General features: G+C 33.3%; 1 protein-coding gene and 1 pseudogene across 2 annotated transcripts; one reads left to right on the forward strand and one right to left on the reverse strand.

Moving 5' to 3' along the window:
- Nucleotides 1-3,523: 3,523 nt before the first annotated feature.
- On the reverse strand, nucleotides 3,524-4,794 carry LOC114423883 (annotated as a pseudogene).
- Nucleotides 4,795-7,733: 2,939 nt separating this feature from the next.
- On the forward strand, nucleotides 7,734-23,731 carry LOC114421988 (clustered mitochondria protein-like). 2 transcript variants are annotated; one of them, XM_028388146.1, is made up of 29 exons: nucleotides 7,734-7,921; nucleotides 8,508-8,745; nucleotides 9,681-9,742; nucleotides 9,980-10,169; nucleotides 10,245-10,385; nucleotides 10,496-10,652; nucleotides 10,743-10,936; nucleotides 11,031-11,132; nucleotides 11,786-11,924; nucleotides 12,055-12,183; nucleotides 12,498-12,885; nucleotides 13,557-13,661; nucleotides 13,942-14,060; nucleotides 14,409-14,517; nucleotides 14,599-14,775; nucleotides 16,149-16,283; nucleotides 16,459-16,629; nucleotides 16,786-16,872; nucleotides 17,665-17,799; nucleotides 18,003-18,158; nucleotides 18,619-18,687; nucleotides 19,260-19,418; nucleotides 20,034-20,090; nucleotides 20,165-20,205; nucleotides 20,490-20,609; nucleotides 21,333-21,642; nucleotides 21,717-21,824; nucleotides 22,406-22,477; nucleotides 22,857-23,731. In XM_028388146.1, the coding sequence occupies exons 2-29, from the start codon at nucleotides 8,517-8,519 to the stop codon at nucleotides 23,325-23,327; spliced, it is 4,332 nt and encodes a 1,443-aa protein (XP_028243947.1). In that variant the 5' UTR covers nucleotides 7,734-7,921; nucleotides 8,508-8,516; the 3' UTR covers nucleotides 23,328-23,731. The 2 variants fall into 2 exon arrangements, with proteins under 2 accessions (XP_028243947.1, XP_028243948.1); XM_028388147.1 differs by having other exon boundaries at nucleotides 11,789-11,924; nucleotides 22,857-23,327.
- The last annotated feature ends 1,185 nt before the right edge of the window (nucleotides 23,732-24,916 follow it).

Below are 24,916 nucleotides of genomic sequence, written 5' to 3' on the forward strand. Positions count from 1 at the left end.
AATTAAATTCCATTATGCAGTTTCCTTTTCCTTTTTTATTAACACTATATTTCTGGGTGTTTCTAATAGTTTGTTTTTACACAAATAACCTAGGGAGTTGCACATTGTGAATTTGTCAGGTACTCTGCTCCTCAGGAACTGTTGCCTGCCTTTCTTCCCTCTTCCATGGGCCCGAAAAGATTGTTCTTCTAATACATCATAAGACACATGCATTAGAGTCAAATAATAAACATCAGATAACAAGCAAGATCAAGTATGAAAATGTTCTCATAATTATTTTCTGGTAAACGGATATGACTAGAAGAATTATACGGTGATTGGTAAGGAAATCCTCAAAGAAATCTTAGCAATTAAAACCATTTTCTTCATGTTGTATTTTTTTTCCCAGAAGTTAGAACGTGCTAATTCATACCATGTATAAGTTTTTTATGTCCTTTTGCTTCTTCACAGTACTTTTTGCTTATTCATTGTAGTTCTATAGTGTCTGAACATTGCCATTATTGTTCACAATTCACATATGTAATTCCAGGCATGCAGCTGAATATGTGAAAAGACTTTCTCCAATCATCTTGAATAACATCTTGGAAGGGAAAACGAGACATATCAGCTGCTCTCATGTTCTTTGAAGTATTGGTGGGTTCTGAGTTCTGAAATATTTCCATCCATGTATTAGAATCTCAATAATGTCCAAAGACTTGTGATAATGAGAGGAAAAAAAATTACCATTAGACCTTACCACAAATGGACAAGATTAAAACATCCAAGTCATGTGATATTTTTAAAGACTTGCATGACATTTTAAACTAATCGCTTTTGACTATTCAAGTGTGGTTGTATAGCTAAGATTTATTCCTCTCACTCTTATAAAAAATGCTTTCTCACTAGATACAATCCCTATATCTATCAGTCTATCTACCTATTAAGTTTGGATATCTTGTGATCAAGCTAAATATAGCTTTGAATCCTGCTTACAGATCTAGTTCTGCTAATTTTGGTTGAAAAATATGTAGTAAATTTGATTGTACAATTTTATATATTTTTATATCATATTTGAATTCAAGTCCTACAAATAATGCTTTCTTCAAAAGCAAGCATCCTTGTGAACAGTTATAGTCCCCCTCCCCCCAACTTTTTTTTCGTAACACGTGAATTTTGTCTTTTATGACTGATGTTGAAGTTCAATTACAGGTTTTGAAGACTAAGAAACTTGTTTGTGTACAACAAGAACAATCTTATGGTGACATCAGCTTGGAGTTGGCCACCATGCCTTCAAATGCTCAAGGTTGATATTTTCATTATGTTCCTTCTAATCGTCTGCTGCTGGTCCTTATGTATATAGGTAAGAGTTCCATACTTTTTACAACTTGAGGCTGATAATAAAATCATTTTTTTTGGCTGTGATAATAGAAACTAATTGAGTGGGAAAACTGTGACTTTCTGATTAATTTTAATGGTAACTTCTTGATAAATATTTAATTATTCAAGACACCCATAACAAATTTTCTTTAGATAAAACGGTGTATAGCATAAAATAAATTGGTTTATTGGCATAGCTATCTGAATAAAAGTACCTCTGAAGCATGGGTATTTCATTGCAAGTTGTACCTGGCATGAAAATTATTTGAAGAGGGTATGCTGGGGTATAACTCTAACTGAGACTAAGTGCAGTTTGAGGTATGGCTAGGTATTCTTGGGTGCTAGTCAGATTTTTTTTCCCCATAAAAGTGATAGCTTTTTTTTGGTTAAAATTAGGGACTTCCCCCTCGCTCTTACTTTCCCATTTTTTCTCCCTACTACTCAATCAAATCGTGAAAACTCTTTTTATTGTGTGAATGAAATGAAAACGATAAATTTGAATCATACAAGTACAACTATATATATACTCGATATCGGTATTGTACTCATATCCATGCAACATTCACCACAAGACTTGTGTAATGATTTGGAGTTTGTATTCTTTATAATACCATGGGTGACTTCTAAATTCTACCAATACAATATTTAAATGAGAAAGTTTAATTTAATCGGTGTTAATATCATCATGCACTTGAGGAGCCTTGCCCTGCTCCCTCCCCAAATCTTGTGTTTGTAGATTTTGTGCATGTTTGGATTTGTTATGGTGAATATCCATGTTTTCATACACATTCACGTCAAATTGGCAAAAATAACATGAAAGCAAGTATTACTTGCTTCAACTTGACGCGTCAATGGCAGAGAGGTGTGGTACCAAACAGGCAGTTTAGCTTTGTTCAAATATGTGCTTAAGTTTAAAGTCACTTTACTCAATATTCCTGATATTTTTGTGCCTTGTATGCTGATGCCTTTGCTTTTCAATTTTGATACTCCATTATCATATTCCTTCTCTAGAGAAATCCAGGGATGAGAAGAAAATGGAAGAATGTAAATAAAAGTTCTCTCTGAAGAATGCTTTTAACTTGAAGCTTCTTTGCTTAGAGGATACACTTACTGTAGAACCCAAAATATCGTTTGAAATGTCTTTGTTTGCTTGTCCACATGTTAAAAGGTAGTTCTCACAAATTTTCTATACTGATTTTGCAGTTGGGTTTCTTGCACAGAACGGAAATGCAGTTGAATGTGTATAGCAGACACCAGTCAAATTATGACCAGCTAGAAGACATGGTTTTTGTCACTTTGTTTTGCATGTATATTCTGTTTAATTTATATTAATCTATAATGATTGACTTTTGTTTTATTTAATCCATATATAGTTGGCAAAAAAAGAACATAATTAAGGATTAAATTTGATTTTCCACCTTGTAGTTTGGTCTGATTCTTTTATCCAATTAATAATAAAGTGTGACATATAATTTAGTTGTTTTCTAGCATTTTATGAAAACGAGGACTTATTTATACTTGTCTTTGACGTATAATTTATGTCAAATATGAATGAAGGTCATGTAACAGAAACCCTCTAGTAGGGTTGTATACAATACAAAAATTGGGAGATAAAGGATGATGCTCCATTAGCCAAGTGGCCTGCCTTCGCTTCTCAATGGGTCTGTGATAGTGTTTTGCTTAGGCTCTCAAGGATTTCCATGCAATTCAAAACCATGAATAGATTTAGTATGATGTAACTCAAGCTCATCATGTTCAACATAGCACAAGCATCTTCAATAATCAATGAGATAATATTTTTTTATCTAAGCTCATCAGTGTGTTTGAATTTAACATTTTTTACCGCTGACCCAACTTTCTGTGTTGACTCTGGAGGGGATGAAATTAGTGACTGTACAGGAAAAATGAAGCAGCATGTTTGGCAGAAACATTTTTTTTCTGAAAAACAGCCAAAAAGTTAAAATTTAAGCTAGCCCACACAGGCTATAAATATGGTTCTTGCTCTCAACTAGGCAGTATCAATCAAAATTCAGTAAACTATTTTTCAGTCTGCATAATCACCACAGGTATCTGGTGCAAAATTCATGCTGACTTCGGTTATATACACAGCAAGCTGAACATTATCTAGGATTAGCCAGAAAATACGATGCCCAAAACCACAGACAAATATAAAATCACAATGTAAGAACCAACCATTGATTTATAGACTTCCCTTGTCACCATTGGTACTCATCATTTATTATATGCTTCAGCAACAAAGTTACAAGTATGAGGGACAAATTGCTGATAAGAGTAAATCATACATTGTTTAAACTATATGTGATACCAACTATAACACTGCACTGGCAATCATTTGTCACTTGTCAGCAACAAGAGCTTCAATTTTGCTTTCAATGTGAGCTTCATGATCCTCCAAGTGACCTTTGACGGTGTTGTTCTCCCAACGGATCAAGGTTGGCACCCCAGTGAGCTTGAACCTGGGATCCATCCTCCATGGATGCTGGGGATTCCTCCATGTTGGTCTATCTCCAACATAAGCTCTCAAAAGTGCAATGTCATCAGGTGAAGCCTCCAGCTTCTTGTAGATCACAGGTTCAGCTCTCACACAATCTAAGAAGGAAAAGTAAAATATTAAAAAAGAAGGGGAAAAACAAATCATATTCATGGATTCTGATAAAGTAGTCATGCTTCTCTAACTGTAACCAAATTCTAACAGTAATCAATATCAATCTCACCTTTTTTTTTTCTTGTCTAATATAATACTTTCATTGGTAATTTACATTCACCACCATAGAATGAAAGAAATAAATTAAAGCATTCATAAAACCCTTCCTTCCCACCACAAGTTAACAAATATACTTGTTTTCCCCTATATTGGCATAGAAAAAACCCTTCCTTCCCCCAAATTCTTAAGCTATGTCAGAAAAGAATTCCCATTGGTATAGCCAAATTCTCCCTGAAATCTTATGCAAGATTCGAAATGGATTTGGTGCAGTCACCAAATTCGAACTCTCACACAGTATTAAATCAGAGAAAGTTTTTTTAAGATAAAATCTGAGTCGTCCGACTTTTTATCAAACGATTCTCATTTGCTAACTGGGTGAATGCAACAACAACAAATGAAGAAAATTTGATGTGGGTAAGAGCAAAAAGAGAAGCAGTTAATGAAAAAGGGAAAGAAGAGAAAGAGACCAGGGCACCAGCTGGGTCAGAGGAGGAGATTGGCTTTGTTTGTTGGAGCCTCTGATCGGAACTTGTCAAAAACCCCATCAAAGCTCGACACTGTCGCATCTAACACCTTCAAAGGCATCTTTTTCTTCTCTGCAAACGAAAATTCACACCGCAAAATTTGCAGATTCTTTCCGAGAAAGAATTTTTTGTCATACGTTTTCTGGAGAGTATGACTGACCAGTAGTCCCCCTTGCGTTTTATGTTTATTTATTTATAATTTATGATAAAAATAAGGTTTAACTACCCTTTGGTCCCTAGAGTTACGTTGCAACATTTTTTTTCTAAAATCTTCTAACAACATTATATTCAGATCCTCTAAAAATGTTACAAAACTCAAGTCTATATTTTTTTTACAATTTTTTACTGTCAATTTCAGTTTGGTAGCAGTTTTATAGGAACTAAAATGAGATATTGACCTTAAAATGGTGAGTTGTTTTGCTTTAGTGTAGAAGATTTTTTTCTATTTTTTTCTTTTTTTGAATGAACTGGGGAAGAAACACCCCCACCCAAAACCCAAATCAATTAACTTTTTACTTGGAACTAACGATAAGGAGGTTACAACAAAATCAAGGATAAAATTGAAGAATACACAATCATTTACTAACGATAAGTCAAGTTTAGCAAAACTATCTACTAAGTCATTGACTTCCTTACGAATATGACTACCTATACATGAAAGGAATTCATCGTTTAGACTCCAAATATAAGATTTAAATATTTTTTTGTTTTTGAGAATTTTAAATATTGTTTAGTCATTTAAGTTTAGATCAAGTTTATTTTTTACCACTTCAATTAAAAACTAGGCTTAATTGTATTTTTATTCATATTTTTTAATTTTTGACAAATTTTATTTTCAATAAATTTATTTGACATATTTTATTCTCAATTCCTTAAAAAACTTACATATTTTATTTTCGTCTAATTTGTCTCATAATAAGAATAAAAATTGGGATAAATTTTGCTAAAAAAAAAGGATAAATTCGTCAAAAAAGAAAAAAATAGATGTAAAATTTGTCAAAAAGAAAAACTTAGGAATAAAAAACGTAATTATGTTAAATAAGATCAATTTGAGATAAAATTTTCCTTTCAAGTATTTAATATAATTGAATACTCATAACTCAAACTCAAGATAACATCTAGTTAAGCTAAAGCAATCATACATCATTTGATTTACTTGTTTATTTATTATATATATTCATATGAAAAAACTCAAATAAATTAACATGTTTAACAGATGTATAAAAAAAGGTAAATGCCAAAAACCAACCTCAAAGCCAAAACCCCTCCAATCATGGTCTATTTGAGCAAGCACCTCACCATTAATATTTCAATGTAGATGTCCAATTCCAAAAACCACAAATGCACATGAACTACTAAGCCACAAATGATGCCTACGTTAACATATAAAAAGCAAAAAAGAACACAGGGTGGTATCATAAGCTATTTTCACTTTGTATAAATGCATTATTAGAAAGAGGTGTAGATTTATTCATTCCACAAAAAAAAAATATAAATAAGGCCTATAAAAGAATTCACAATAGTCGACCATAAAATGCTTCCAATGTAAAGGCCTTATATTAAAGACGCATCCTATGTTTGCGGTTTAATAAAGGGCAAAAACAATTAGGAACCATTAAAAAAAAATAACAAAATAATGGACATACAAAATCTTAAACCATTAATATAGCTAATGAATTATGAGGAAAACAAAAAGTGGATGTTATATGCATGCTTACATTAAGAAACACAAAAGAAAAAATGACGAGTAAGTGTGGAGAGTAATTTTGCACTTTCATTGTAAATTGAACTTTAAAAAGGGTGTTTTGTGAGTTTGGAAATAAATGTTTATGTTATTTATTTTATTTGCATATGTTATAGATTTGTGTGTGCATGTATAAATATGCATATACATATTTATTAAATGCACATGCAAGCAAATGTACATATATATATGCAGACACACACACATGTATATTAGAACGGATATAGAGCAATTGGGTATTAAAGTATAGACAAATTTTGTGAGTGATTATTTGTATTTGTACCTATACCTGTTAAGCAAGTAATCATGCAAGCTACCGTGGATAATTTTTAAGTTAGCCACATGATCTATTAACCATTGTTGTCCCTACTCCCTAACATCTAAATTTTAAAATTTCTAATTTTTATTATGCTCGTACATTTTTTTTAGGAAAAAACATTCACATTTATAAAAGAAAAGGAATGCTAATATAAAAAGTCATATTCTTTAACACACTCTTGTTATTAACTAAAATACAAGTCCTTTTATTTTTGGAAACAAGACTAATTATTTTTTTATAAAAAAAACTAACTAAATAAAAAATAAAACCCAACTTATATAAATTTCATTCAATAAAAATGTTTTGTACATACTTTTTTTTTTTGGGTAAATACTCATTTTGGTCTCTAAAAATTTATAATACTGACCTATTAATTTTTGAAAGATGAAAAATTTAAATTTAATATTTGAATATGTAAAAAATGTGACATATTAGTCCTGTCATTAATCCATCTTTGTTAACATAATAACTGACAGTTATCACATGTCATTCATATGATTGTCATGTAATTGAAAGTTAAATTTTCAATTTAGTCTCTAAACTTAACGTATAGTCATTTTTATCTTAAACTTAATTACATACTGATATTTTGGTCAATGAAAGTACTTTTAAATTTTTAATTAAATATTATAATGCACATAAATTATTAGCATGGTTATCACCATATTTCTTTATTTTCATTTCATATCTCTCATATTTTTCACTTTCCTCTTCCACATTTTGTAATTCATCTTAATTTTCACCTCCACTATCTGCATGCAAAATTCATAATTTATTCAAAATTAATTTTCAGACACATGGATAACACACGACAATCATGCAGATGACACGTGACAATTATCAATACATAAGCATAAACCTTAATGTTAATGACAAGATTAATATATCACACAATTTGTTCATCGAAGGACTATTTTATTTTTTTTATCTTTTACGGACTAATATGTTACTGCCACAATTTTCACGGACCAAATTGGTATTTATCTTCTTTTAAGAAAAAAAAAACGAAGAAGAAAAAAGAGTAAAGGGCCCAAGCCCATTAGTTCCAAATTATTATTACACGCTCTGTTTGCTTCGTCTGTTCGTCTCGCGCAAGGAAGAAGCCGCCTCAGCCACTGACTGTTTCGTGGGTTTCTCTTTCGCTTTGTGAAGCCTCAAAACCTTCTAAAACCCCTTTCACTATTCCTATGCATCTTCTTCTTCTTATCTAATCCGTACTTCACCTTCAATTGCTTCGAGTCTTATTCTAACTGGTAACAAACCTTCTCTTATAATATTTTTCTTCAGTCCGAAATATAAAATAAAATAAAAAATGGAACCTTTAAATGTCTAATTTTTGGAAATGGGTTTTATGTTTGATGATTTTTCCATGTGGGTTTTGTGGGAATTAAGGAGATAACGTCGTCGTCGTCGTTGTCATTATTTGGAATTCATATTTTTTGTTTTTTTATACGTGGGTTTTGTGGGAATCAGCTATCAGAAGTGGAAGTAATATGGTGTGTGGTTCTGTTTGTAGTAAAAGTTGAGACCTTTCAATTTTTTTTCTCTGATTATGTGAATTTTCTTTTGTTGGGGTTATAAGCTTATTTTGAAAATTCTGTTTTGAATTGTTTGAGGGATGGTGACATTAGTTTAATGTTTTACTATGTTTCATTATCTGTGGTGTGGCTGAGTTTACATTTATGGTGGTTTACATGCTTTTGAATTAGGTAAATGGTGATTTTGTGAGATGGGTTGTGATTGTTTGCATGTTTTTTGATATGTAAAACGGGCCCTTTGTATGCGCTTTATATTATCGTTCCTTTTGTGGTATGTTGACATGGCTGTTTTGGATTTTAGAAGGAGGAAATGGCTGGAAAATCGGGCAAGGGGAGGAACAGAAAAGGGTCCCATAATGCATCCAGTGCTTCAGAATCTGCAGTCCATTCCGATGTTCCTGTGAAGGATAATGTGGAAGTCACTTTGGAATCAGCAAAAGCTGATGCTGCTGAAGTTGCAGCTGGAGGCGATTCTATTGTTGCCAATCCCGAGGTGAAGGAGAATGAAACAGCAACTGAAGGGAGCCAACAAAAGCAAGGTGAAATGGGCTTGACACTTTTATACATTTGCATTGCCATGTTTAGTAGTTAAGGTATTTAAGTGTATTTTTGAAGAAAAAACAGTCCTATTTTAAGTGCATCTTTGAAAATGATTTTTAATTGTGGTTCTCAATAGCAATTATGTCCAACCACATTGTGACTGCAGTTGTGGCCGCATTGGTGCGTTTGTGTGAAATTGTGGTTGCCATAATAAACTTGAAATTACAACCACAATTACAATTTGAAACCATAATTTGAGTGTTTTTTGGAAGTCCCAAAATTGAATTCTGTTGCCATTCCACTAAGTATATTGACTACTCCTTGTGCTAGCTTGAGTGTTTGTTGCTTTACAATTCATGCTGTGCTGTAGAAGCTGCCATGTCATTGGACAAAACTAAATAAAAAAAAATTAATGGCATGAATCCCCACTCATAAGTTTTGTGGAAGTAACCAAATTTGTCCTATGGTTATTAAAAAATGGTGTTATTTTCATATCATCTGCAGAAATAATTTATGCTATTAGTGTAACAGCAATTTCACCTGTGGATAATACTCCCAAGTCCCAATTGATTATTCCAAATTCAAAAGTCAAAGTCAACCAATTCTTGCAAAATTGTGTCTCTTTGAAATTTAAAATATCAGCAATTTTAAGCACGTGCCGAGTCATTTGTTTTTCACTATGGGTAGTTTTTATTTGAGGAGGAAACAATTGGTATATTCATTCTTGCCAACTTTAGATCATAGCTGGCAATAGTGGCCTGCCATAAAGGAGAGGCTGGGATGTTAATTGTGAGGCATTGATAATTTGTTGTTCAAATTTAGTCATGGTGAAAATTGTCAATTTAATCAAACTGATTTCATTCTTTTATGGTTATGGATATGCCAGAACTTCAACTACCTTTAATGACCAACATTTCCCAACTTGATCATGCAGGTGATCTTCAACTTTACCCTGTTTCTGTTAAAACACAAACTGGGGAGAAGCTTGAGCTTCAGGTGCGTTAACTTCATTTGAAAATTTTGACTATTACTATTTCACCTTGAGAGAAACTGAGGAATCAAGTTGTTCCAAGATGATCTTGTCAGAGATCTAACTATTTCCATTCATTCATTATTGATTTAAAATTGTTTGAACATTTAACTATTTATCATATCCGTTTACATCTGTTACTATTTCACATGGAGAAAAGTTGAGAAATCAAGCTTCCTCTAACTTATATAATCTATTCACAGTTGAATCCTGGAGACTCTGTCATGGATGTTAGACAGTTCCTCCTCGATGCTCCTGAGACATGTTTTATTACATGCTATGATTTACTTTTGCATACAAAGGATGGATCCACTCATCACCTTGAAGATTATAATGAAATTTCTGAAGTAGCTGATATTACTACTGGTGGCTGCTCCTTGGAAATGGTTTCTGGTATGTTAATGAACTAGTAGTAATATGATGATTAAACATTGGTGGATTATATAATATGATAAATCCTCTTTGCAGCATTTTATGAGGATCGATCTATAAGGGCCCATGTTCATCGTACAAGGGAGTTGCTTTCCCTTTCTAACCTCCATGCTTCACTATCAACATCACTTGCCCTACAGAATGAGATAGCACATAATAAATCTGCAAATTCAGGAGGTATGGGATAGTTCTCTTTTCCTTTATTGAATTTTGCTGTAATTAGTTGATTTGTTCTAATTTGAGGCATGGGATAGTTACTAGTCTGCTTCATTTCCTGGAATTATCAGATACCTTGAAACCTGAAGTTCCTGAGCTTGATGGGCTTGGTTATATGGAGGACATCGCTGGCTCATTGGGTAATTTATTATCGTCCCCATTGAAGGATATTAAATGTGTTGAGAGCATAGTGTTTTCATCCTTCAATCCTCCTCCAAGCTATAGAAGGTAACACAAGAAGCATCCGCTTCAGTTAATGTAATTCCATTGCCTTGTTTAGTTTATATGCAGCTAACGAGGCCATTCTGTGTTCTGTAGGCTTGTTGGAGATTTAATTTATTTGGATGTGATCACTCTTGAGGGTAACAAATTTTGTATTACGGGGAGTACAAAAATGTTTTATGTCAACTCAAGCTCAGCGAACAATCTTGACCCAAAGCCAAGTAAAGCTACTTTTGAAGCAACAACTCTTGTTGCTCTCTTACAAAAGATTAGCCCCAAGTTCAAAAAAGGTATTGAAGTGTGATAACTCATTGTTTAGGACTTAAAATTTTCAAAGAATTGCTTCAACACCAAAAATTTATTACCTTTTGTTCAATTTTGAAGCTTTCCGTGAAGTATTGGAGGGTAGATCAGCTGCCCATCCTTTTGAAAATGTGCAATCTTTGTTGCCACCTAATTCTTGGCTTGGATTATACCCTGTTCCTGGTGAGCTTTACCTGTCATTTTGTTTCATCAGCGTTTCTTTTCAAATTTTTTTTTGTTGTAGTTCTTTATCTGGATTTGATGATAGTTTTGCCTTTATTTTAGTAAGAGCACATTAATTGAACATCTTTCTTTTGGCGCATCTACAGTTTGGTCTATTTGGCTCGGTAGTTTTCATGCATTGTTGGTATCATATGCTTCATCAGAAGGAAGTTATTCAGCCATTTTTGGCAGTGTGCTACTATCATATATTTGCTTGATGAATATATTTCAAAAACTATATTGTTATAACAATGAGTCAAATCAGAATAACAGATGAAATAAACTTTTGAAACAATGGTCCTACATTGCAACTTGTTTTGGATCTGAAATTTATTGTTGATTAAGGATGATTGGGAAACTCCGATTTCTAGTATGTTATTATTAATAATGATAACAAGAGCTTAAGCTGAGTGTTGCTGAGTTGAGAATTTCATGAATGATTTTCATACAAGCGTAGATAATTTGAAATGAATTTGTTAAAGAAGAAGTTGGAGTAGCCAACTGTTGGCGAAAGCAATGTAGAACTGTTTCTAAGATGATTTGATCATCTAAGAAGACCAAATAGTGAATCTCAGACTGGCTTGATGTATTCTTAATTTGGTTTCACGTGTTAGCAGACCACAGACGCGATGCAGCCAGGGCTGAGAATGCTTTGACACTTCTTTATGGCAATGAACCAATTGGCATGCAAAGAGACTGGAATGAAGAGCTGCAGTCTTGTAGAGAATTTCCTCATACCTCTCCACAGGAGAGGTGTTTTATTTTCTCTCATTCGTATTAATGGAATTTTTGGGACTAGTCTTGTTCTTTAGTTTGGTTGGTTGGCAATAACTTATTATCATTGATTATATTTGTTTCTTGTGTGATTTATTCATTGCTGTAGGATTTTGCGGGATCGGGCACTTTATAAAGTGACGTCAGACTTTGTTGATGCAGCTATTAATGGCGCTATTGGAGTGATTAGTGGTTGCATTCCTCCAATAAACCCAACTGACCCTGAATGCTTTCACATGTTAGTGGGTCTTTTAAATCCTGAAACTTTATTTTCTTGAAATTCTGAATAGTTATTCCTGCATTCTAATAGTATATTATTTTAAAATGTTTTAAAGTAATGTCTAGAGGAAGTTGCATGTTACATTTTTCTTCTTTGGGGTAGGGGGTAGGGAAATAGGGAGCGGAAGATAATTGTTCCTTGGCCCAGAAATATTACTAGTAAAAAGCATATTCATATAATTTGTTGGTATCTTTGATATTGCCTCTTTACTCACATGAGTTTTCCTTTGTACTTGGAATGCCTTTTGGCTCATTGCTGTAATTTATGTGAAGGTATGTGCACAACAATATATTCTTTAGTTTTGCTATTGATGCTGACCTTGAGAAGCTGTCAAAGAAGCGTGTGGATGCTAATTCAAAAACTTGGAGCTCAGGCAATTCGCAAAGTTCTTCTGATAAAGCTTCCACTCTACTTCATGGAGAAAGTCAGGTTCCTAATGGGGGAAAAGATGACGGTTCAAGTTCAGAAGATCTTAATGGCACAGAAATTACTCAAGATGTTTCTCCAGAAGCTCAGCTGGCCGAGAATGAGCAAGCCACATATGCTTCTGCAAACAATGATTTGAAGGGCACAAAGGCTTACCAAGAAGCTGATGTTCCTGGACTTTATAATCTTGCTATGGCTATAATTGACTACAGGGGTCATAGAGTGGTAGCTCAGGTGTGTAGTGAAGGACAAATTTACCTATTGCTGACTTTATCTTTTTTCATGAAAGTGTGGTTATAGTTCATGACATCAATTTACTACTGGTGTATGCTTGTCTAAGAAGCATAGATATGATTATTTGATGGTTTAACCAATCCATTTGCCTTTTGGAATTATTTGCTCCGAAAATATTTTGAAATGCAATTGAACGGATTAGAGCTTGTCAGAACAGCTTCACAATGGTGAGAAAAAAGAATTAGGACATGCTGAAATGTGTCAAGATGGTTTTAAAACATGGCAAGTCATTTGAATTTCTTATTTCTAATAGCTTATAGCCTTATAAGGATGAACATATGTTGTATACTATTTTTCTTCAGTTATTTTCTTTATTATTATATGAACTTATTTTTTTATATTCATTTCAGTACATAAATGGCTCCTTTATATTGTAAGAATATTGTTAGCTGTGCAGGAAAAAATGTTTGTGATGTCCTAAATTGCTTTCTATTAATAATTCTAGATTGATTATGAAGTCTATAGAAGTTTTATGTTGTTTCACTTGAGCTATGTGCTGGATTTGTACTTAAAAATCTGCTTAATTTGTTGTTTTGTAATTTGAAACCTTATGAACCCTTATTCTAAATTTAAATTGTTGTTTTGATTTCAAATTGTATATTGTACTGCAGAGTGTCTTACCAGGCATTCTTCAAGGGGACAAGTCAGACTCCCTCTTGTACGGCTCTGTTGACAACGGAAAGAAAATTTGCTGGAATGAAGACTTTCATTCTAAGGTAAGGAAGAAGGGTGTGGCAGTTTAACTTTAGGTAGATTGTCTGATTTGAGTTGTAAGCATTTTACTGAACTTACTGTGGGTGAATTTAAATTGTAAGAAAATTTGTTGGTAGGTGAAAAAAAATAAGTATGTTTTAATTTTAAATTGCATTATATGTGAAGTGTAACTACACTTTCTTTTTGCCCTGTGTTCTTTATCAATTGGTATTTTTTCTGTATCTCCTGTGTTCCATATCAGATGAATTGTGTTTTGTCTTCTAAGCTTGTTTATGTTATTAGGTGTCAGAGGCTGCCAAACGCCTTCATTTGAAGGAACATTTAGTCCTTGATGGATCTGGAAATCTTTTCAAATTAGCTGCACCAGTGGAATGCAAGGGCATTGTTGGTGGTGATGACCGGTAATTTTAGTTGGTTATTTACAGTTCGCGTGCTTTGTTGGTGACATGTTCTCTGCAGATTTCCTAATGCATCATTTGAAAGGCATAATTTCCAATTACAAGAAGTTTTTTACTTTAAGATCACTACTATATTTTTTTCCTTTTTGACTCCATTCTGGCTACTTTTTTTGTATGTTATTTATTGTTGAATATATGTTGTTGAATGCAAGTACATTTGAAGTTAACCTAAGTTGTTATCTGTTGCAACCTTCTTAGTTTAGTTTATTATATCCTTTTTTTTTGTAATCTCTATAGCCTGTTGTGCTACTGTTATGCTCTGATGCTTTGCTCTTTTTGTAACCAAATCAGACATTATCTTCTTGATTTGTTGAGGGTAACTCCTCGTGATGCCAACTATACTGGACCTGGTTCTCGATTTTGTATCTTGAGGTCAGAATTAATCAGTGCCTATTGCCGGGTAAGTACACCATGTTGTTAAGAGTATGTGGATTTTCTTTTGTATTTTCAATTTTACACAGCTGGCTCTTTGTGGGAACAGGCCCAAGCAGCAGAGATATTGAAATCTAAGGAGAAGAATCCTCAAGAGGCAGACAATTTGGTCACTGATTCCCAAAATGCTGCCGAAGCTGATCACCTGGTAAATGATTCCCAAAATGCTGCTGATGCTGACCAGCTGGTAAATGATTCCCAAAATCTTACTGATGCTGACAAGCTGGTAAATGTTTAGCAGTGTAACATATGCTTGTCCCTTTCTAATTTATGTTTATCTGAAACAAATGTATTTATCTAGACCTTCATGCATTTATCTGATATCAAGTTGAGAACAAATTTGTTGAATTGCTTAAATGAAATGCACTCAGCTGGGCATATATTTATATTTATATCTATTTATGTATTTATATACATTTCAGAATTTTTTTTGGAAGGCAAAAATATGTATATTATTAATAAACAGAACAGTACCAAAGGTACTGAAGATAACAGATACTAGACACAAAAGTGCCACCTTCCAAAAAACAAACAAAACCCAACAAAAACCCACCACAAGGACACCAATACATTTAACCAGTAAATTTAACCAAAGGCCTCCACAAGATTGGTAGACCAGTGGTTAAATAATGTATTGAAACCTTTCTCTCCAACTTTTAGCCAAGACCAAGCTAGAAATAAGGCATCATCCAACACTTTTTGAGGTTCAAAAGGAATGCCCTGAAACAGCAAGGAATTCCTATGCTGCCAAATTGTAATAGATAAAGCAATCCACCACCCGCCCCTCCTACTATGATTTCTCCCTGCACCAAATCCATCACAGAATTGGATAAAGTGGCTAGCAGGATCAGCTGAGAAAGCTCCTATAGCCTGAATCCAGCACATGGATTCCCACCACAGCCCCCTAGTCATTTTGCAATGGAAGAATAAATATATACATTTCAGAATTAATTACATTTAAGAAGAGTAAATATAAATGAACTTTCCTAAGTACATAAGAGTAGCACTATGTATGAACATTCATGTATCCTAGACTTTAATGTAGCAATTCCCAGTATCTAAAAGATTTGATTCCAACATCAATTCTGAAAGGAAAGTACCTGTTTGAATTTATTTAGTACCATAATCACTTTATTGCTTGTACATTTGTTTGAATGTTACTGCATGATACCATACCGCACACACTTTATCTATCCAGGTCCTGTGGGATCAAAATAATGTAAAAGATATTTAGTAACTTGAGTATTCAGTTGATGTATTCACATGAAGGATTACGTCTAGAATGGAAAAGCAGAAACATTAATTTGAGTATTCTTGTTTGCTCACCTTTTATGTTTATTTCTTCTTTATCTTTTTCTTATTTTTCAAAATATATCTTAACTGTATGATCCAACCTTTGGTTCTGATGAAAAATAGTTTTGCTTTTATGCTTGACTAGTTGTCTGGTTGAACAACCAAAAATAATGCTTGTAAGGATATCATGTTTTCTGTATTTGACTGATTATTAGTTTATGTCTGGTAGGAATATCGTCTTTGTGATTAAGTTCCTATAATTGCATGTGTAGACTGTAACTATGTCTTTTACTTGCTTTTTTGCAGGACTCAACAAAGGAAGAAAAAACTGAGGATGTTAAAGTGCTTGCTTCTGTGACTACCAAAGCCTCTGATGGTTGCGAGGATATTGTTTTTAATCCCAATGTTTTCACTGAATTCAAACTTGCTGGGAGTCCAGAGGTTTTCCCCCCCTTTTGCCTTTTTTCTACATTTAACTACAACTTTACTTTCTCTCTCCATCTATGTAAACATTGTGATTGCCCATTTATTTCTCTGTGGTGCGCATGTGTTGAAAACATCACAATGCCTCGTAGCATAATATTCTTACATTACTGCTTTTGATCACATTCACCAGGAAATAGCAGCTGATGAAGATAATGTTAGAAAAGTTAGTCAATATCTTACTGATGTGGTACTTCCAAAGTTTATACAAGACTTGTGTACACTTGAAGTTTCACCAATGGATGGCCAGACATTAACTGAAGCATTGCATGCTCATGGAATTAATGTTCGCTATATTGGCAAAGTAAGCACTGTGTATTTTGGTATACTGAAATACTGCTGTAATTATTCTTTTTGAAGCTGATAAAGTGAATTACGCTCCGTTTAATATATATGGTGGTTTGCTTGCGTACTTTTGATAATTCTTTTATTACTTCTGAATGCCCACTTTTCTGTAAAGGTGGCTGGAGGGACTAAACATCTACCTCATCTGTGGGATCTTTGTAATAATGAAATTGTTGTCAGATCTGCTAAGCATATTATCAAGGTGAGAAAAGCTCTTGTACATTAAGAACTTCATTTACCCTTGATCTGCTAAGAATAGTATGAATCTTGATTTAATTCATGCAATTAAATCCAATTCAGCAAGCTTTCTGATACAATCAGAGCAAAAGCCCAACACTCAAAACTAGTATTTTTTATTTCATTTTTATATAAAAAAAGCATTTTTCTTTTAGAAGTTTTTAAATATGCAAGGAAATAGTGATGTGGTATCTTTTTAAATAGTGAAGTTTTGGAGGGTCTGAACCATGCTGTCACTATCATACCCTGAAAATTAAATTTGTCTTTTTGACTATTTTGACTTAAATATTGTTTTAAGATTTATATTTGTTAGCTATATAATGGGTTGGTTGTCCTAAAAATGCTATCATCTAAATGTTTGTAATGCTGTATCATGTGAAAAATATATTTTATGCTATTTCTAATTATTGATTATGAATCTTATGATTAATGATTTCAAAATAGGCTTCCAATCCATGATTTGACTCCTGATTTGATAACCATGTTTTGTATAACTTGAGTGCTTTAGACTTTAGTTTGCTAGTTCTATAATTTTTGTCCTGGTCGACTATGCATATATCTTATTCATGTTTTAGCTGATAAATGATTGTTTTTTTTAACTGCTATAAGATATTACTTGAGCATGAGAAACATGATATATTTTGTTGTTGACATGATGGATCATTCAGAGTAGGCCAACATACTCTGAAAATAACTTTCTTAATCCACTTGCATTGAGAACATGAATAATATTTAAGATCATGTTTCTGATATTCAGGACTTATTGAGAGAGACAGAGGACCACGATCTTGCACCAGCACTATCTCATTTCTTAAATTGCCTATTTGGAAGCTGTCAAGCTCCCGGTGGAAAAGTTCCTGCTAATTTCACGCAGTCCAAAACTCCTAGAAAGGCATGTCCTTTATGGCTGTCTATCAAGATAGCTGCAACTTAATTTGCTAGTTTTTTTGTGCTATGATCACTTCAATCAATCTGTGAACTTCTCCTTCTCTTTTTATTTAGGCTGTACGGAACACATTCTGTTTTCTTGTCTAATTTTATAAGTTTTTAAGTTCCAGTTAATTAATCTATGATCCTGTCTTTTTTTATTTACAGGAACATGCAGGGCAACGGTCTCCAGGAAAACATTCCAAAGGGCAGGCTCGGTGGAAAGGCAGGGCATCTTTAAGAAAGACTCAACCTTTGTATGCGAGTATCAGCTCGGAAGTTCTTTGGTCAGACATTCAAGAATTTGCAATGGTTAAATATAAGGTATGGGCTATTACCTAATCTGAATATATAATATTAACTGGGACATTGAGGTTCGGTGTTTTCCTATCCATTTAAAATAAGTCTGAAAGTATGCACATTTTGTTATTTTAACTGTTTTTAGTCGAATGAGGGCTTGCCTTTACACAATAGTAAGGATGTAGGATTGTGAGTTGTGACCTAGAGGCCCTGTGCTCAAATCTGGGTAACAGCCTCTGTGCATGCAGGGGTAAGGCTGCACACATCTACCCTTCTCAGACCCCTCCTGCAGGGGCAGAGCTATGTGTTCTTTGAAGTCCCCAATTTCTTTATTCTCTTTCATTTCACATGCAATTTCTTTTGGAAAATATGTATTTCTTTTCTAGATTGTTTACAGCAATGTGTTTTTTTATGCTTTGTGTTTCTATCCTTTACATCTTAACTCTTCTTCTATACATTGTAACTTCAAATCAATTTGTTGCAGTTTGAATTACCTGATGATGCTAGGTCTCATGCCAAGAAAATTTCTGTTATACGTAATCTCTGTCTGAAGGTAAGCACAAGATTTTACAATTTAGTCAGTACACATTTGAATGTTTGTGGTGTAAATAATTGTTACGGATTTTTCATGTCCCAACTTTTCTAATCTTTTAAAGAGTTCCAATAGTATGAAGCTCTTGAAAAATACCAACTTGGTGATCTTTTATATCATGTAAAATGTTATGACTATTTTTTCCTTTTAATGTTGCAAACATAGTGATAATTTTCTAAATTTATAATACATTCGGTATTTTAATCTCTCCAACTTTGTTCATGTGTTTGTGTTCAATGCATGCTTGCACTTGCTGTTGACAAATATTTTTAAAATTTATTGGTCATGGTATTGGTAATACTTGTGAATAGTTATTGGAACTCTTATCTATATATTTATAAAATCTGTCCAGCACCTTGCCACGTGTTGGCTGCTGGATTCTGGACAGTAAAAAATCTTTTTTTTTTTCATTCTCTTTTTATAAAATCTTAACATTGATTTTTTTAAAATCCGTGTTTTCGGCACAGGCCCACACCTCGTGTTGAATATAACTGCTAAACTTGTGAGTGGGTTTTGCCATATTTGGTTTTCAGGTTGGTGTAACTGTTGCAGCTCGTAAATATGATCTTAGTTCCGCAACTCCATTCCAAACATCAGATGTCTTGGATATCCGTCCGGTGGTCAAGCATTCAGTTCCTTCCTGTTCAGAAGCCAAGGAACTTGTGGAAACTGGAAAACTTCAATTGGCTGAGGTATTTACCATGCCTTGTATTGTTTTTGACCTTAACATGAATTAATAAATACATTTTAAGCCACGGGGGTTGGCTACTACTTAAGTGGTTTGGATAGTTTGTAGCAGATCATAGGCACTAACCACATACAATGGAAAGGGATTGAATACAATTCACATTTTGGGTGAAGTAAGCTACAATGTTATTGGTATCTGTGGCATTTTTTTTTTGTTAAATTGAGATTCTACCTTTTGGGTGAAGTAGTGTTAAAGGTTAATGGAAATCTTAACAATTTTGTAGTGGGCTATCTTCTTGAAGTTGCACAAGAGTTGGTATAACTTCACTAGAGTTGAAGTAATTATGGTTCATAAGACGGAACTCTTAAATGTGTTCAATACTGTGATGCGATATAAATTGCTGAGGCTTGATTTTATTTAGTTATTTATTTCGTTTTCCTGACTGAATTTGTTAATGTGTAACTTGAGACTTTGGAACTATAGTATTTTGGTAAAGCTTGAGTACTCAACACTCAGCCAAAGAAAAGAACAGGCAGTACAAGCATAAAGTAATATAAAAGTACATATACAAAATACAAAAGACATTAGTTCTAACAGTGTAATTTATTGTTTGTTGCAGGGCATGCTCAGTGAAGCCTACACTTTATTCTCAGAGGCATTCTCGATTCTACAACAGGCATGAAATTCTGATTTTGTTGTCTTTTCTTGGATGACATGAGCATGAATTAATTACTGTTAAATGGGCTGCAGGTTACTGGTCCGATGCATCGGGAGGTTGCTAATTGCTGTCGGTATGTCAATAATTGTTTCTATCATGTTGGCATGATCCTAAAAGTTTTTATACTTAAATCATAGTTTAATAATGATATGAAATTCTGCATGCTGTGCTGAATATTTACTATTTAGACCGGGATAGTGAATGTGAATTGAATCTCGTCATTTTCAGTTGCCATTCCTTGTAAAAAGATTTATGGCCAACATCTGTGTCCTTTGTTATAAAATCCTGCTTGTCAAGTTTCAGATGATATATTTGTATGTGGTATATTTAATCCCTATTGAAAATATTGTATTTCAGGTATCTTGCCATGGTTTTGTATCATGCTGGAGATATGGCTGGGGCTATTATGCAACAACACAAGGAACTAATTATAAATGAACGTTGTCTTGGTCTAGATCATCCTGATACTGCTCACAGGCATTCCCTATTTTATTGATCTTCTTGGTTCTTTCCTATTTTATTGTATATTGGAATCTTACAAATTGTGATGGACCAAAAATATAAATTGAGATAATCAGGTTACAGAATAATTGGGATGTATGCATGGTTTTGAAAACTAGACTAGATTGGGAACCAAGCTGACTGTTCAGATGTCTATAACTGAGTTTAAAAGCCAGTGTCAAATCTAATTTTGAACATTCGGTCATTGTTGAACAGGTTCAGGCTATTTTTTTTTTTTTTTGAGCCTATGTTGACTTCATTTTGTTTTTTCAGTCTTTTCCTTTTCCTGGTTGATGAGAGTTGTTAAATTCAGTCTTGACTCAAGTTTTTAAATTGTTGCCTTTCATGATTTTATGCTTATTATTGTGTACATCTTTAAAGTTTTGGCTTACTAGGTGTGTCATGAAGCCATTTGATTTCAGATATATTTCAGTTTATTTGAATGGTTTACTTGTATACTCACTCTTGCCATATATATATATATATATATATATATATATATATTATTTTTATCTATCTTTTTGCATTTATATTTATACATGTATATTCACAAACCTAGTTCTACCCTTGGTTGACCACAAAATCTTGAACCTCTCCTGTAATCAGTTCAAGGACTGGTCTGGTTTTTAAAACATTAAGTGTATGTTATAAGAAAGTATGATCAAGAAAAATTTGTGATATTTAGTACTGTTGTTGCAGTTATGGAAATATGGCTCTGTTCTACCACGGGCTTAACCAGACAGAACTTGCACTTCGCCATATGTCCCGTGCTTTGCTATTATTAAGTTTTTCATCGGGGCCAGATCATCCTGATGTTGCAGCAACATTTATCAATGTTGCAATGATGTATCAGGATATAGGAAAGATGAACACAGCTCTTCGTTATCTACAAGAAGCTTTAAAGAAGAATGAAAGGCTTCTTGGAGAGGAACATATTCAAACTGCTGTTTGTTATCATGCTCTTGCTATTGCATTTAATTGTATGGGTGCTTTCAAGCTCTCTCACCAGGTAAGTGTGGTGGTAAAGTTGAATTCTGATAGTAGCAGTAGGTGGTTAACAGATTTTGGCATTTGGTTTGACAGCATGAGAAGAAAACATATGATATACTGGTCAAACAACTTGGTGAAGATGATTCAAGGACACGGGATTCGCAGAATTGGATGAACACATTTAAGATGCGTGAGCTACAGGTATCTGTACAGTCCCATAACTCAGAATTATACATCCCCACATGGCATCAATTTACTGGCGTACTTAAAAATGTATTCTCGAGAGACTTGGAAAATTTAAGAGACTAATATTATAACAAGGGGAATTAGGCAATTATCACATCAAACCAGGCAATAAACACTGGAGGGAAGAGAAAGATAGATGAAGATAGTATTTTGGGTGTAAGTGAGATAGAGATTCGACAGAATGACAATGATAGATGACAGGAGGCTCAATGACCAAGAGGCAGAAGAGTGGGCTTCTAGGTTAGCTGGTTAGGTGGGTTTAGGTGTTATACTTTTATGAAGGCTAGCAAACATATCAATATGTATTCATCAGCATTCCCATATTTTGTGACTTGTGAGCATTTGCAGACAGGTTGAATTATCTGACAATTGTCTTAAATAATTTCCATATTGGCATAATGCAGATGTTTTGGATTAGACTATTTTATACTTTTTTATTTTCTGTGAATTATAAATTACATTGAAAATAAACTTTCATTGTAGTTTCATTGTAGTCATGTAGTATTGACTATTGACATTTCGCAACTTGTTGACAGATGAATGCTCAAAAACAAAAGGGTCAAGCTCTGAATGCTGCTTCAGCTCAGAAGGCTATTGATATCTTGAAGGTAACCTATATTCGTTTTATTTTTGCATGCAATATGATAAGACAGTATCTATAGCTAGTGATCATGTATTCCTTGCTTGTATACTATCTAGCGTAACTGTAAACAGGGAGATACTCAGTAGGTCTAGTTTATTTTTTGGTCAAAACTTCTCTACTTTTACATTGGTTCTATTTTTTCCTCCTAACATTTCATAGGTTTGCAACAATCTCAGTTGTATTTTCTTTTTCAGAGAATTTTATTTCCTTCAAAAAACATAGGACTATAGAAGCTTCCTAACGTGCTAGAGATTATTACATTTTGTTCCAGTTGATTTCCTATTCTATATTCTGTCATTTCTTTGGTATTTTAATTCCTACTAAAAAAGGATTTAATATTACAGGCTCACCCTGATTTGATACATGCATTCCAAGCTGCCGCAGTTGCTGGGGGATCTGGAAGTTCAGGTGCATCTGCTAACAAATCTCTCAATGCTGCAGTAATGGGTGAGGCACTGCCCAGAGGAAGGGGAATCGATGAAAGGGCTGCACGTGCAGCTGCTGAAGTCAGGAGAAAGGCTGCAGCAAGGGGCCTGATGATACGTCCCCATGGTGTACCAGTCCAAGCCTTGCCTCCCCTTACCCAACTTCTGAATATTATAAATCCAGGTGTGACTTCAGATGCTGTGGACAATGGAAATGCAGATCGGGTAAAGAAGGAAGCAAATGACATTCCTCCAAGTGATCTAATTGATACCAAGAAAGGCCAAACAACTCCTGTGCAACAACAGGAACAAGCTCCGGTTGGTTTGGGCAAGGGCTTGTCATCATTGGATGCAAAGAAACAAAAATCGAAACCAAAGACTGGTGCTTGAAATTTTGAGTTCAAATATTCTTTGTGAGATGGTTGGATTAACGGGTTACTTTTGCTCAGTTTTTTTCTATGAAGAGGGTTGCAGCGATCCGAAGTAATTTTGTCTTTTTTTTTGTTGCCCTTTCTATGTAGATTTGGTATATTTAAACATCCAAGTGAATGCAAGTGATGGTAAAGAAGTGCATTATTATTTTTTCTTTTGGTCAATTACTGGTAATTTTTAAGTAAACTATATATTTGGGGGATACAGGGTAATAACTATGATTTTGACAATGAACCCTGTAACTAATTGAATTGACTGCTGAATTGAGGCACATTCAATGCATAATCTACCTTGTAGAAATTTTTGCTGCAATTTTGTATGACATTATTATTATTAATAAAATTGGTGACATTTTCTGTGAATTCTATACTGAATATATAAGATTTTCAGTAGGGTTTGGTGCCTAGATTTTCTAGTTCTAGTGTCACCTTTATTGATTCAGGTTACCTATTCGGAATGGAAGAATTGCATCAAGTGACATTTTTTTTTGCTTTACTTAAATTCATAAGTGACTTGTATCAGTTTTGTTCTGACAAACCATTTTTTTAGATAATTCTAAACCCATGTATTTAATATATGAATATGTTTTGAAGTGCTTGATTTGTGTGTATGGTTTGTTCATGTGTAGTAAGATTTGAAGTTATTCGAGAGTGAGATTATCCATGCAAATTGATATATTCTGTATTGAATTGAGTAGTGGGTTGTAAGATTCTAACAAATCAGGTCAACTTTTGGTGTGTTTTTCTTCCTGGCTACATGCTTCTAATGGTTATTCCTGTAATTACGAGAAAGTGGTTGAATATAGTTAATTAGATAATCGTTTAAATTGGTAAAATCAGGTGGTTAAATAGTTAATTTTCTTAAATATGATATGAAGGGATTTAGTATAGTTGGTTGAACAGGTGTGGAAGTGATAAGTGTTGTAAATTTTTTGTTATAATATTTAATTTCTAAGGATAAAAATAATAATTTGATCCTTAACTGAAAAATTGGATATAGGAATCAAATTAAGAATGTGTTATATGTACACGGATTAAATATTAAGGGAGTTAATATTTAAATGTTTTTTTATGTAGACTAAATTATATGTTTAATCCAATAAATTTTTTTACAAATTTGTAAAAGTAATTATTGTAAAAAAATCATTAATTTTATTATTCTTAACAATTTATGACTAGAAAGCAATATAAAAAAAATATTTATACTGTTAATTTATACTTTTACAAAAAAAATTTAAACAATTAATTTTTATGTATAATAAGATTGATCATTTTTATAATAATTATTTTAAAAGTAAATTTATTATTATTTTTAACTAGTTGACGGATAAAAAAAATTTATACTAAGGGACGTTTGTTTTACAAATAATTTTTTTTAGTCTGGGAATATTTTGTCTAGGAATATAACATGAGAGTGGTATTTTCAGGTATATTAAAAAATGTATTTGGTTGAGTTATTTTTTTCCTAAGAATATATATTATAATTAGTAAAATATTCTTATTATAAAAATTCTAGTTACAGCCCTTGTCCTCTTCCCATGTGTTCGA

The sequence above is a fragment of the Glycine soja genome, chromosome 8 (assembly GCF_004193775.1).
Source record: "Glycine soja cultivar W05 chromosome 8, ASM419377v2, whole genome shotgun sequence".
Classification (NCBI taxonomy): domain Eukaryota; kingdom Viridiplantae; phylum Streptophyta; class Magnoliopsida; order Fabales; family Fabaceae; genus Glycine; species Glycine soja.